This window comes from Pelophylax lessonae, assembly GCF_965119305.1.
Source record: "Pelophylax lessonae genome assembly, chromosome: 3".
NCBI classification, from domain to species: domain Eukaryota; kingdom Metazoa; phylum Chordata; class Amphibia; order Anura; family Ranidae; genus Pelophylax; species Pelophylax lessonae.
The window spans coordinates 194,197,958-194,212,394 of NC_138770.1; the positions used below are offsets into that span (position 1 = coordinate 194,197,958).

The 14,437-nt window shown below is 43.5% G+C and overlaps 1 protein-coding gene across 2 annotated transcripts in view; it reads right to left on the bottom strand.

Annotated features, from left to right (window-relative positions):
- The window catches only part of PLEKHB2 (pleckstrin homology domain containing B2), a 72,175-nt gene that overhangs the window by 20,374 nt on the left and 37,364 nt on the right, over positions 1–14,437 (bottom strand). Inside the window, exon 1 of one of the 2 annotated variants that reach the window (XM_082252208.1) lies at positions 2,935–3,089. The exons of the other annotated variant lie outside the window; for it this stretch is intronic. Coding sequence (XP_082108334.1) covers positions 2,935–2,995 — 61 coding nt within the window. The 5' untranslated portion in view covers positions 2,996–3,089. Of the gene's footprint in view, positions 1–2,934; positions 3,090–14,437 lie in introns of those variants that run through there. 2 annotated transcript variants of the gene reach the window in all.

A 14,437-nucleotide genomic window follows, 5' to 3' on the forward strand; every position in this document is an offset into this window, starting at 1 on the left:
TTCATTTCAAGCCGGCATTTCAGTCCAACTTCGAGGGCCATTTCCCAGACATCTATGCGGGCTCCTGCACAGATGTCAATGGAAATCACCCCCCTCCCCTCCCCCAATCGCCAAAAGTAGTACAGAAACTACTTCTGGGAATCGGTGCGGTGCAGAAAAGTAGGCGTCGCAACCAATTCGGACAGTGGCATTGCCGGCAATTGGCTTCGATTTGACATGCGATTTGACACGTCAAATCGGACCAAAGTGAACGTGGGCTTTAGACCAAAATAACTCTTATTTTTAATTGGCTAAATACATTCAGGTGCATCAGAACAAAGGGTGTTCAGCATTTTATAATCTGATCGTTTTCTGAAACAGCCAGAGTCTAATGCTTTGTACACACGATCAGATAATCGGACGACTTATCGTTTTCTCATTTTTGTTACATGCTACTAATATCGAATTCAACAATGCATACAAACCGTATGATTTTTTTCATCCAATTCTGGAAAAGCTTCCTGGTTGTGTAGCTATGTATCAGATAGTGCAAAAAAAAAAAAAACAATGGCAGCCAGGCTTTTTCCGGGTTATTTTCGTGTTTCTGATTATGCAAGGTCTTTGACTATTGATTTTTAGCAAACGCATACTGTACTGATTAAACGATTTTCATTCGCTAGGCTATCATATGACAAAAGTTTTCGTGTTTGTCCCTTCGGATTTCGTTGGACGAAATGTCATGATCGGCTGTCGAAAGCTGTGTACTAACGATCAGGTTATCGTGCGATCAATTCGAAAGCAATTTTTTTCATGCGATTATCTGATCGTGTGTACGAGGCATGGGTAAAGAGGCTTTCCCCTACCAGTAGCTTAGAATGAGAGCATTGCCTCTGTGTGAAAGCAGTGGTCTCTCTGCAGAGGTCCAACATGCCCCCCTACTGAGTGAGACCTATAGCTCTACAATCGGCAAATTTAAACACTACATAGTAGAAAGCCACAATACAGGTACAATGACACAAAATAAGTATCAAACACAATTTCTAAATACATGCATCTCACTGTCCTATTTAATTAAGTACTCATCTAGAATATTTATCTAGAAATAATAAAGGTGGAGTTAGTTGCCCTTTAAGACAACCCTTCAGAAGCCAGTTATTTTCCCATATTTAGCTTGCAGTAGTGCCAGTACTTGACACTTGCTGTGAGGTTGAATTACTAAAACTGGAGAGGGCAAAATCTCATACAACTCTGCACAGGAACCAATCAGATTCTAGGTTTTATTGCCAAAACTTTAATGAACAAGCTGAGATTACAAATTGATTGGTTACCATGCACAGCTGAACCAGATTCCGAGTGCTCCAGTTTTAGTAAATCTACCCTCCAGGTTTGCCTGCCAAGTCAATGTAACTTGCATATTAACCACTTGCCGACTGCCGCACGACTATATACGGCGGCAGTCAGACCCTCACAGGCAAAGTGACGTAGGCGTACGTCACTAGCCTGTGAGGCTCTGGGGAGCGAGCGCGCGCCGCCGGATGCTCGCTCCCGCTCGGTCACGGACCCCCCCGCACGTGTGCCCGGCGGACCCGATGTCTGCCGAGCACTCGCGATCGTCCGTTACACCGAAAGAAAGGCAGGCGGCTAATGTAAACAAAGCCGCCTGTCATTCTCCCCTGTGTAAGAATAGTGATCATACGGTTCTGCTATGTAGGACCGTTGATCACTGTTCTTACACCTCAAGCCACAACCAATCACAGTTAGAAGCACGCCCCTAGGGACACACTTAACCCCTCCCTCTCAAAAAAAAAATTAACCCCTTCACTGCCAGTGTCATTTTTACAGTAACAGTGCATATATATAGCACTGATTACTGTAGTAATGTCACTGGTAACCCCAAAAGTGTCAAAAATGTCAGTCAAGGGTCCGATCTGTCCGCCGCAATGTCGCAGTCCCGCAAAAGAAAAAGCAGATCGCAGCCATTACGTGTTAAAAAAAACAACAAAAATGACAAAAATCTTTCCCTTAGTTAGTAAACGCAATAACTTTTGTGCAAACCAATCAAAATACGCTTTTTGCAATTTTTTTTTTACCAAAAAGATGTAGTATAAAACAAATTGGCCTAAAATGTTAAAAAATTTTGATTTTTACATATTTTTTTGGGGGAATTTCATTAAAAAAATGTGAAAAATATTGTTATTTTTGCAAAATTGTCGCTCTTTTTTCGTTTATAGCGCATGATCAAAAAATCGCACAGGTGATCAAATACCACCAAAAGAAAGCTCTGTTTGTGGGAAAAAAGGACGTCAAATTAGTTTAGGTACAGCGTCGTACGACCGCGCAATTGTCCGTTAAAGTCACGCAGTGCCAAATCGCAAAATAGGCCCTGGTCAGGAAGGGGGTAAAATCTTCCCGGGGCTTAAGTGGTTAAACAAGTAGGGCAAGAAATCCAATTTTCCCCTTTTACTAAATGATTTGGATACATTTAGATCAGTTGTTCATCATTGACAAGCACAGGTGACCGATTTTCTATTGATTTTCAATCATATATCTGTCAAAATCAATTATATTGTAAGAAAAAAAAAAGGTTAAAAAGCTTTCTTATGTATAAAAGTGGCCCTGCGCCCCTCTATCTCAGAGCTGTGGTAAACATATATTTAAAAAAAAAATATTTTCACAAACAAATAGTTGAAGATTACTGACCTTAAAACCTTCATCTAAACTTTCAAATTCAATATTAATTAAAAGATCAATGAAATCTGCTAATGTACCCCTGATACTGCAGAGCAATTGACTGGATGCAGTTGCAACAGCAAGAACAATTTCCAAACCTTCAATTATGACCCCAAAATAGGTCCGTTATTGGCCGAATAGATGTGTACATGTACTGTATGAACACTATAGGGATTACATCCTAAATGAAGCTCCTTAGCCCAGCCCAAGCTTCCCATTACATACCCTTTTTTAGTTTCTTGCTCAGAGCAAGGTCAGGGTCTCCTGGTTCCATTTTGCTGGTCATATTGAAGGACGTCTGCTATTGTATGGTTTTGTAGAACCCACAAATATGATTGCAGGTCTGAAGTAACTGATGTATACTGACGATTAGGTAAGATATTTACAGCCTTGTTGTTGGGCTGGGAGTTTACATTACAGAGTTGTCACCCTTGGGTCTGTTGTTCCACAGGCAACTCTTCATCATCACATGATAGTTGATGTAATATAATGAATTACACTGAAATTAACATTTTCAAAGCTTATTATGAAATCTTTGTACACAGAACCCTGTTTTTATACCCTCAAACATATACATTTACATTTTGTTTGAAATGATTTCCTCTATATTTGGTGACTAGTGACATTATATTTGGAGATTTACATTACAAATTAAGTGGATGTGTGTACCCAGTGATTCCAGACCTACACTATAGTACCAAAAGTATTGGGACACCTGCCTTTACACGCACATGAACTTTAATGGCATCCCGGTCTTATGCTGGCCATACACTATACGAAAAATCTACCGAAATCTGGTCATTAGGACAGTTCGTTCCTTTTTCGGCCAGTTAATGGGCACGAATCGTTAATCGGTTGTGACGTTTTTGAGCTAAAGAAGGAAAAGTTTGGAAATTTTCTGCCGAACGAACAATAAATTGAAAGGTTAATGTGTTTCTCCTCCAAACTGTTTGCACTAGGTATATGTGAAAAAAAAACAAACAAAAAAACAGATTCATTTATGTCCATTGAACGATTTATCGGTCATTACATGATGGCACTAGAGTTTGCTCTCACGGCCGAGTGTTCGTTTTTCAAAAATGAGTTTGAATGATTGTTCGTATAGTGTATGGCCAGCATTAGTCTGTAGAGTTCAGTATTGAGTTGGACCACCCTTTGCAGCTATAACAGCTTCAACTCTTCTGGGAAGGCTGTCCACAAGGTTTAGGAGTGTGTCTATGGGAATGTTTGACTATTCTTCCAGAAGAGCATTTGTGAGGTCAGGCACTGATATGGACGAGAAGGCCTGGCTCTCAGTCTCCACTCTAATTTATCCCAAAGGTGTTTTATTGGGTTGAGTGTAGGCCAGTCAAATTCCTCCACCCCAAACTCGCTCATCCATGTCTTTATGGACCTTGCTTTGTGCACTGGGGCGCAGTCATGTTGGAACAGGAAGGGCCATCCCCAAACTGTTCCTACAAAGATGGGAGCATGAAATTGTCCAAAATGTCTTGGTATGCTGAAGCCTTAAGAATTCCCTTCACTGGAACTAAGGGGCCAAGCCCAACCCCTGAAAAGCAACCCCACACCATAATCCCTCTCCATCAAATGATTTGGACCAGTGCACAAATCAAGGTCCATAAAGCCATGGATGAGCGAGTTTGGTGTGGAGGAACTTGACTGGCCTGCACAGAGTACTGACCTCAACCCGATAGAACACCTTTGAGATGAATTAGAGTGGAGACTGCAAGCCAGGCCTTCTCGTTCAACATCAATGTCTGACCTCACAAATACGCTTCTGAATGAATAGTCAAACATTCCCATAGACACAGCCTTCCCAGAAGAGATGAAGCTGTTATAGCTGCAAAGGGTGGGCCAACTCAATATTAAACCCTACAGACTAAGACTGGGATGCCATTAAAGATTGGGATGCCATAGATCAGCCTCTTGGATTGCAGCATAGCTCAGAGTGGAGGAGGAATAAACAGCACAGGGAGCCATTTTCTTGTGCTGCATTGCTCATTTGCTTTATCAGAGACATGCTGATAGGAGGAGAGACCAGAGTAACAGTGCCCAGTCACAGACTGGGGGAGAGACAAGACCTGCTTGATTGGTGCCTATAATATACAGCTGCACAGTAGAAAACCTGCATTGTGGCATGAGATTTGCCCATTAAGAATTATACCATCCATCCATCCGAGAGGATCGTCCAGTGGAGCCGGTTTTGGAGCACAATAGCTTGGATTTTGGATTACACACAGGCGTTTAATTTGTGTGTGTGAGGTAAGCGGCCACTACACACTATACAATATTGGGATTGGATAGATTATTCACACATCACCAATTATCGATTGTTTGAAGATTGGTTCACGTATATGGGACTTTTGTTTTTTATCACAGCTAATTTTGAGCATCTTTCACCCTATATTTGCATATTCTATGGATTGTTTTTTGGAATTTTTTTCAGCAACATTGTCTCACGTTTGATTTGGACATTGAGCTTATTTCAGTTATTTATTGGTGTATTCAGTCACAGCACAAGTGTTTTGACACATAATCATCTGATGTTGCAGTTATTACACTGATTCATGTTTATTCACATTTTGAATTAGCGCCAATTTTGTTCACCATACACATTGCAATTCACGGTGGGGACACCGATTTAAGATTGGCAGCTTTTTCGTTTTTTTTTTTCTTCTTTTCATTTTTTGTTTCTGTCTCTTTCACCTTGGAATTTGTTTGTGCTTCAATCAAACTCCTCAGGTAGCGCATTGGTCCTCAAATTTATTAGTTCATTGAAGGTCACGTGCGTGTAAAGGCAGGCGTCCCAATACTTTTGGTAAAATAGTGTAGGTAGGAAGGCTACACTGATAAATCACAGAACATTTACTAAAGCAATACATGCATCTTGTATCCCTTGTTTACAATGTAAAACTAGAGAACAGGGCAAGCTTTCCCATGAGACCTAACAGCTTTGTTAGGTCACTGTAGACCAGTGTTTCTCAACCTTTTTTCAATCAAGGCACCCTTTAAAATTATCCACTTAAGCCCCGGAGGATTTGGCTGCTAAACGACCAGGGGGTATTTTGCGATTCGGCACTGCGTGATTTTAACGGACAATTGCGCGGTCGTGCGACGCTGTACCTAAACGAATTTGACGTCCTTTTTTTCCCACAAACAGAGCTTTCTTTTAGTGGTGTTTGATCACCTGTGCGATTTTTTGATCACGCGCTATAAACAAAAAAAGAGCGACAATTTTGCAAAAATAACAATATTTTTCACATTTTTTTTATATGAACTTCCCCCAAAAAAAAATGTAAAAATCAAAATTTTTTAACATTTTCGGCCAATTTGTTTTATCCTACCTATGTTTGGTAAAAAAAATCGCAAAAAGAGTATTTTGATTGGTTTGCGCAAAAGTTATCACGTTTACTAACAAAGGGAAAGATTTTTGTCATTTTTGTTGTTTTTTTTTTAACGCATAATGGCGGCGATCTGCGATTTTTGCGGCGGACAGATCGGACCCTTGACTGACATTTTTGGGGTTACCAGTGACATTTCTACAGTAATCAGTGCTATACATATGCACTGTTACTGTAAAAATACACTGGCAGTGAAGGGGTTAACTTTTTTTAAAGGGCGGGGCTATGTGTGTCCCTAGGGGCGTGCTTTCTACTGTGATTGGCTGTGGCTTGAGCTGTAAGGACACTGATCAACGGATCTAAATAGTAGATCCGTCTGATCAGTGTTTTTACACTGAGGAGAATGACAGGTGGCTTGTTTACACAAGCCGCCTGACTTTCTCCCTCTCCCCCGACGATCGCCGAGTGACCGGCGGACATCGGGTCCGCCGGTCACACGCGCGGGGGGGTCCGTGACCGCGCGGGAGCGGGAGCGCGCCTCCGCGGGCGCGCGCTCGCTCCCCAGACCCTCCCAGGCTAGTGACGTTAATTAACGTCACTCTGCCTGGCCGGGGCTGACCGCCGCAGTAAATCTACTTGCGGCGGTCGGCAAGCAGTTAAGGACAGTCTCATGGCACCCCATTCTAAAATGTAAAAAAAAATATTCTAATAGATTTACATAATGCAGCAACCATCCACACGTAGGACACCCAACGTTAGAGGTGATTTATTCTTCCAAAGCAAATAGACTTTTGCAAACTGGTACTGACTAGTATTCCAATGTTTCTCTTCTCCCTCAATTTCTCTCCATCAATCGGCTAATGTCACCCCTGGGCTGAGGGAGAGGGCACAGGAGGGTAGAACAAGGATGCTGTGGAGGCAACAGACTTCCTCCTTATTAATTGATGACGCCATTGGTTAAGATGCCAGTGTCTAGAAAGTCATAATGGTGCATAATGGAAACCCGTGGCTTTGTGTAACTAACAGCTTGATCCACCAGCTGGCTTGTATACAATTTTCGATCAATTTTTAGGCATTTTGCCAAGGCACCCCTGAAGAAACCTCAAGGCACCCCAGTGTGCCTGGACACCCTGGTTGAAAAAGGCTGCTGTAGACACACACTGACTGTATGCATTAAAGCCAAATAGCCACTGGAGGGCAGTAAATTCAATGCAAAAGAGTGAGGTAGAAGCGCTATGATTATTGATTCTAATGTGCATGAAAAAATATAACATCCTAACATTCTTATATGGAATTAAGCCCCCCCTAAAGCCTTACTTAACAAAATAATAATAGGAATTACTATTAAACCTCTTTGTTTAAGTACCTAATTATGTATTCATATTAGCTTATACGTAATCCCATGTATAACTGTATAACAGCATTGATACAGAGGGAGAGAGCCACCAGTCTCAACTCTTTAGGCGCTACAGAGTCAGAGGCCCAATCACCCCTACAGCCTACAGATAAAAGCCCCCCCCCCCCCCCCCCATCACATCAGATTCCCCTATCACTAAGGAGTCCTCCCGGATCACAGAGTCCTCTCATCCATCTCTAATCCAATTTTTGTCCTCATTGTGCAGATGTTTGTTATCTGCATAGTGAACATTTTTTTATATAGACCCTTAAGAGTAATATTAATGGTATTTTTGTCAGTGGGTTTAGATTTGGAGGGGTTGTTTTTTATTACAAAATGGGACTTTATTGAAAGATATAGCAAACAATCTATTATGACTAATATTTTTAAGTATTCCACTTTCTTGGTTTGGTAACAGCCAGAGCTGACCTGCAAGTCAATGTTAGAGAACAACTGCTATCAAGTCCTACAAAGTGGAGGGATAATATCATAGTTTTTTTCAACTTTTAGTGCCGGTTCACACTGGGGCGACCTGTGAGGCGACCTGGTCGCCTCACAGGTCGCCGCAGGTCGCCTCCCATAGGGAAGCTGCGGACCCGTTCTAATAGGAGCGACACAAGTCGCTCCGACGTAGAAAAAGGGTCCGGAGCTTCTTTGGGGCGACCAGGAGGCGACCGCCATAGACTTCAATGTTATGAAGTCCGTGGCGGCCGCTCCGAGGTCGCGGCGCGCTGCTCGCACCGCGATCTCGGAGGTCGCCCCTGCAAGTAGCGTCGCGGTAATGTGAACCGGCGCTTAAGCAGCCAACAAATAAACCAAAACTAAAACAATAAACTTTGCGCCAAAGAGAAACAAAACAAAAATGTGTCAAATAATTATTGAATTTCTAGCTTCAGCGAAAAAGTACGCTGATAGCAACATAATTTAATAGTGCAAAAAAAATACACCGCACTCAGTTATAAACTGAAAACAATAATCAACTCAATCAAATGGCACTTTTCCACTGCAAGTACCGGCTAGTACCGGCTCGGCTCTACTCGGCCCTGCTTGGCCCGGTTTGCTTTTCCACTGCGGTACCGCATGGTATAGTGTCGGAACGGTTCGGTACGGTACAGTATAGGTTTGCTTTTCCACTAAAGTAGTACTAAAGTTAAGTGGGTGGGATAACAACGGGGTGGGTGTGATTCTCTGACCAATCAGTGGCTAGTAGTGACTGCATGCAAAGGATTGTGGGATATGGTACCAGTTTGGTACCTGTTGGAACCACAATCGAGTAGGTACTGTTTTTTCAGAGCCGTACCGTACCATTCGGTTCCATGCAGCGGAAAAGCAAACCTATACCGTACCGTACCGAACCGTTTCGACCCTATACCATGCGGTACTGCAGTGGAAAAGCACAAAAGCGTGCCGAGCCGGTACGGTTCTATGCAGTGGAAAAGCGCCAAAAGTAGTGCATCACAGTTTAATAATAGTTGACTAAATTCAATACGTATATAAGTCCCGTGATACAGTACTCGTGTGGATAAAGTGCTCCTGTGATAAAATGCTTCTATGGACAATATATCAGTGCTCCACTCCAACTGTGCCCAAGGTGCCCCACATAGATATGCACTCACCGTAATATTTAACCACCTATCTCCAGTGTGGTCAGCTGCGCTTTTAGTGGAATGATCCCCTGGATAGTATCAGTGCATATGGGACACCACAATCTTTTTCCTCAGATACTGATTTGAAGGGAAGGACAAAAAGGACTCATTGCCAGGCAAGTAGCATTACAAACACCAGCCAGGAAACCGCTATTGATTCATGCCGTACACACCGAGTGCCAGGGTTATGGGCACCAATAAATGGGAGTGTGAACTTTTTAACCACCTATGCCTAATAAAGTCTTAACTTACGGTTTTACGCTATGCGTCCTCCCTCTTTTTGTCCATCCCTTCAAATCACTATCTGAGGAAAAAGATTGCGGTGTCCCATATGTATTGATACTATCCAGGGGATCAATCCTCTAAAAGCGCAGCTGACTACACTAGAGATAGGTGGTCAAACATTACGGTGAGTGCACTTCTATGTGGGGCACCTCAAGCACAGTTGGAGTGGAGCACTGAAGTTCTGTCCATAGAACACGAGCACCTTATCATGGGACTTATATACAAATTTAATTTAGTCAATTATTATTGGACGGTGATGCACTACTTTATTTTATTTGATTATTGTTCAAGTTTATTACTGAGCCTGGTGTATTTTTTGCAAAAATTAAACCAGACAGCAAAAAATAAAGCAACAGGGGGGTTGACCCTTCTCTAATCTATCCAATGCTACAGAGACATTTTGGCTAACAAACTTTAAGCATCATTTTAACCACAGACAACTGGCACAAATGTTGTACACCACACAGCAAGGGAAACCACGTAACCTTGATAGAGACCAGTTGCTGCACAGAACATATCCGATGTATCATATCAGTTAAAAATCATAAACTGATTTACTCTACTTAACAGAGGCTAGTTAGTAGACTCTGTCATTCAGATATGGTGTCAGTAGTGCCCAGTAGTCTCCTTATTCTGGTCTCTGATCATTAAAGATGAAGTTTAATCTTATCGTATAGTCAGAGGCATAACTAGAACCTTCAGAGCCACGATGCAAGAAACCATGAAGGCCCCCCCTGCAATGTTTGTGTGGTAGTTTTGCCACTGGTGTCGGTAGTTTTTTTATTTTTATTCAATTTTTCTACCATTTGTTTTATTCATTTTTTTTTTACAATATTATTATTTATTTTTTTTTACAATTTTTTAGGAGCCCCGTTGGGGGGCTTTGGTGGCATATTAGGAGTCTAAACAGACCTCTGATGTTCCACCTTTGAGACAGAGAAAGGAGATGGAGGACACAGCTTTCCATCTCCTTCTCTGAAGCCTCAGCTGCACAGAATAAATGGATAGGAATAGCTCTGTACGGAGCTTCCCATTCATTCACGTACTGAAGCATTGTAAACACAGGTTACTATGTTTCAGTTATGAATAAACAGAGTCAGTGGTCAATATGGATCACTGACTCTCCATTCAGAAAAGGCTTCATCCTGACAGATCCCCCGCAGCCAGGGCTTTTTTTCTCAGAGAATAGGTGCTGGAACTCCCCACTTCTGAGTCACCTCTCGTCTCCGCCCCTACCCACCTCCGAGCACCGAACCTTGGTTTCAGCCCCTACCCACCTCCGAGCACCATCCCTTGGTTCCACCCCCTACCCATCTCCGAGCACCGTCCCTTGGTTCCACCCTCTACCCACCTCCGAGCACCGTCCCTTGGTTCCACCCCCTATTTACCTCTGAGCACCATCCCTTGGTTACACCCCCTACCCACCTCCCAGCAACATCCCTTGGTTACACCCTCTACCCCCCTCTGAGCACCACCCCTTGGTTTCACTCCCTACCCACCTCCCAGCACCACCTAATTTAGAGAATACAGAACCAAGTATCATTTTGTTGTGCTAAGCAGTTTGTATGGAATTTTTTAACCGGTTGCGACTGCTGCAAGTACATATACTGCGGCGGTCAGCCCCGGCCAAGCAAAGTGACGTATGGGTACGTCACTAGCCTGTGTAACGCTCCTGCGTTTCATGTATGGTGTGGATTTTCAGCTGCAGAAATATTCCACTTCAGTAGTCATGTAAGAGAGATGCTGAGATACCATTCCCAACCTCAATGACTCATCATGTGTGGAAGGTCTTAATTTAGCTAGTAAATACACACACTCAACAAGCTGGTTCCTAGAGTGACTTTATGTATGTAGTAACACAGTGATGAAGATTTAAGAGACAGTTTGTGGAGGTGGTAGGTGACAGACACTTGAAGGTAAGACAGTAGCAGATGGATGCAGGTAGGTTTAGCAATCATGTATGGTAGCAGATGACAGAGTAGCAGGTGGACATACAAGAGTGATCAACCCAGTGCAGGAATAAGTAGCAGTAGTCTTAAGAGCTAGCAATCTAGATATGCAGATGTGATAAATAGTCTTTGCTATGCAGAGCTAAGTAGTGTAAGCTTAGTAAAGGTTTATAGAGGGTTCCCCTGCAGGGTACTTAGCACTATAGCAATACAGCCGAAGGTTGGTTCAGGAGGAGCGGATGATCCGGAAGCGGGATGCAGGGATCAGCGCAGCGAGGTTCCGTCAGCGAAGTATGCTTGTAAGCACGAAAGCTTCAAGCCAAGTTAGCATCCAGGTAAGGGTGTTTGAACGAACACATGTGAGTGAGAACCGACGCCTTAAATAGCCATCTAGTCCGGCGCTGAGTGATGACAGCTTCAGTCTTAAAGGTGTATGCGCACCTTTCCAAAAGAGAATGGTGGGGCGCATACACTTGTGAAAAGTAATTTAGGGTACCAAAGGTACCGGAACATTACAGCCTGTCACTTGCTTGTGAGCCAATAGCGGGCGAGCGCGCGCCCGCGGAGGCGCGCGCCCGCCCCGGCTCGTTCCCTGGGAAGTCCGTGCATGTGACTGGCGGACCCGATGTCCGCCGGTCACTCGCGATTGTCCGCCGTGAAGGGAGAAAGGCAGGCGGGGCTAATGTAAACAAGCCGCCTGTCATTCTCCCCTGTGTATGAATAGTGATCATACGGTTCTACTATGTAGGACCGTTGATCACTGTTCCTACACCAGTAGCCATGTCCAATCACAGTTAGAAGCACGCCCCTAGTGACACACTTAACCCCTCCTTCCCCAATAAAGTTAACCCCTTCCCTGCCAGTGTCATTTTGCAGTAACAGTGCCCTATGTATAGCACTGATTACTGTAGTAATGTCACTGGTAACCCCAAAAGTGTAAAAAATGTCAGTCAAGGGTCCGATCTGTCCGTCGCAATGTTGCAGTACCGCAAAAAAATCGCAGATCGCCGCCATTACGCGTTTAAAAAAAAAACACCAAAAATTAGAGAAATGTTTCCCTTAGTTAGTATAAGCAATAACTTTTGCGCAAACCAATCAAAATACGCTTTTTGCGATTTTTTTTTTACCAAACATATGTAGCATAAAACAAATTGGCCTAAAATGTTAAAAAATTTAGATTTTTACATTTTTTTTTGGGGAATTTCATATAAAAAAATGTGAAAAATATTGTTATTTTTGCAAAATTGACGCTCTTTTTTTGTTTATAGCGCAAAAAGTAAAAATCGCACAGGTGATCAAATACCACCAAAAGAAAGCACTGTTTGTGAGAAAAAAAAGGATGTCAAATTCGTTTAGGTACAGTGTTGCACGACCGCGCAATTGTCCATTAAAGTCACGCAGTGCCGAATCGCAAAATAGGCCCTGGTCAGGAAGGGGGTAAAATCTTCCGGGGCTTAAGTGGTTAATGGTAACAAGAAAAGCAGTAAAATAGATCCCCTGGAATCAGCAACAATAGATCCCCCCAGCAACAATAAATCCTCCACTGCAACAATAGCCCCACCCACAACAAAATGCCCTCCAGCAACAATAGATCCCCCAGCAGCCAGAATCAATAGGCCCTTCAGCTCACCCCCCTGACCCCAGCACCCCTTTACCATTGCATACATTCAGACTGGAGGTTCTGGAACTGCGTTCCCCGTGTTCCAGCTGAAAAAAAGCCCTGCCTGCAACAGATGTTGGGAGAGGGTAGGGGGGAACCTTGCAGAGCTGCGGGGACCGGGGGGGGGGGGGGCAAGGGGGGTAGGCAGGAAAAAGCACATGGGGGGGCTGGAGAGCACATGGGGGGTGGGGCAGCAGAAAGAAGCTGCATAGGAGGAGCTGTGGGGGTAGCTGCATATAAAGGAATCAATCTCTTCATTCCCCAACCCCCCGTTCTCCTTCTCTCCCTCCCACAGGCATTCAGCGGCTGCAGGAGGAAAATGGAGAGATGGGTTCCTCTATGCTGGTGTTTCTCCATCTTTTTCCAGTCAGGGCGCCCTTGAAAGTATTTTCAGTCTGGGGGCCCCCCAGTCTAAGGCTTGGTTCACATTACTCGGTGTCACTGAATAGGTGAAAAATTGCACGTGATGCTAACATGCAGACAAACATGCAGGGGGGTGGTCATTCATTCATAATGGTACCCCTACACATTGGCAAACATGGTGCATTTTTGGTGCAGCACAAATAAAGAAAAAAATAGATAAGGGGATTTTTTTGCTGTGTTTCTGTGGGGCAGCCCACTGAATTGAATTTGCTTCCCTATACGCAGCACACAGCTGCATAGATGTGAACCAAGGGCTTGTTCACATGTCAGGTTGAGAGGTGGTAAAACCACATGTTTTAGCTGTGTTTTTACAACCTCCCGCTGTTCACCCTGTAGCTGTAGAAGCAGCAGCTGAGGGTGGACACATGCTGTGGCTGCGGCTGGAAGTATACACCCAGGTGAAAGGGGCTGCACTACAACCACCCCGCAACTGTGTGTGTGTTGCACACAGTTGCAGTATAGTGATGATGCATTTACAGGGTTAAAACAGGCGGTAAAGGAGGCAACATATTGCCTTTTTACCACCTGTCAAATGCCTCTGAAAAGCAAATGAGCATGGTTCACTTTTCAGAGGAACTACATTTTCTTGCTGGTATTATGAACAAGCAGAAAAAAAAAATCACTTCTAATTGTACACATATAGGGGGTCAGGATTAAAAGTAATGTGCATACACACATGAATGTAAACACACATGTACGCACATACACACATATATAAGCACACACACATAATACATACACATATATAAAAAAAAATACACACACACATATATTTAAGCACACACATCACACATATATACACACACACATGCATACATACATGCACACACACACAAATGTACACACACACATGTACACACACAAACACACACACATGCACACGCATATGTACACACACACACACGTACACACACAGACAGACAGGGGCAAGGCGCAGACACCATGTCTCATTCTTGAGGTGTCTTGGTCACAAGTGTTGCACAGTTTCACCACCACAGTTTAACTACAGCAGGATAACTAAAGCTGTA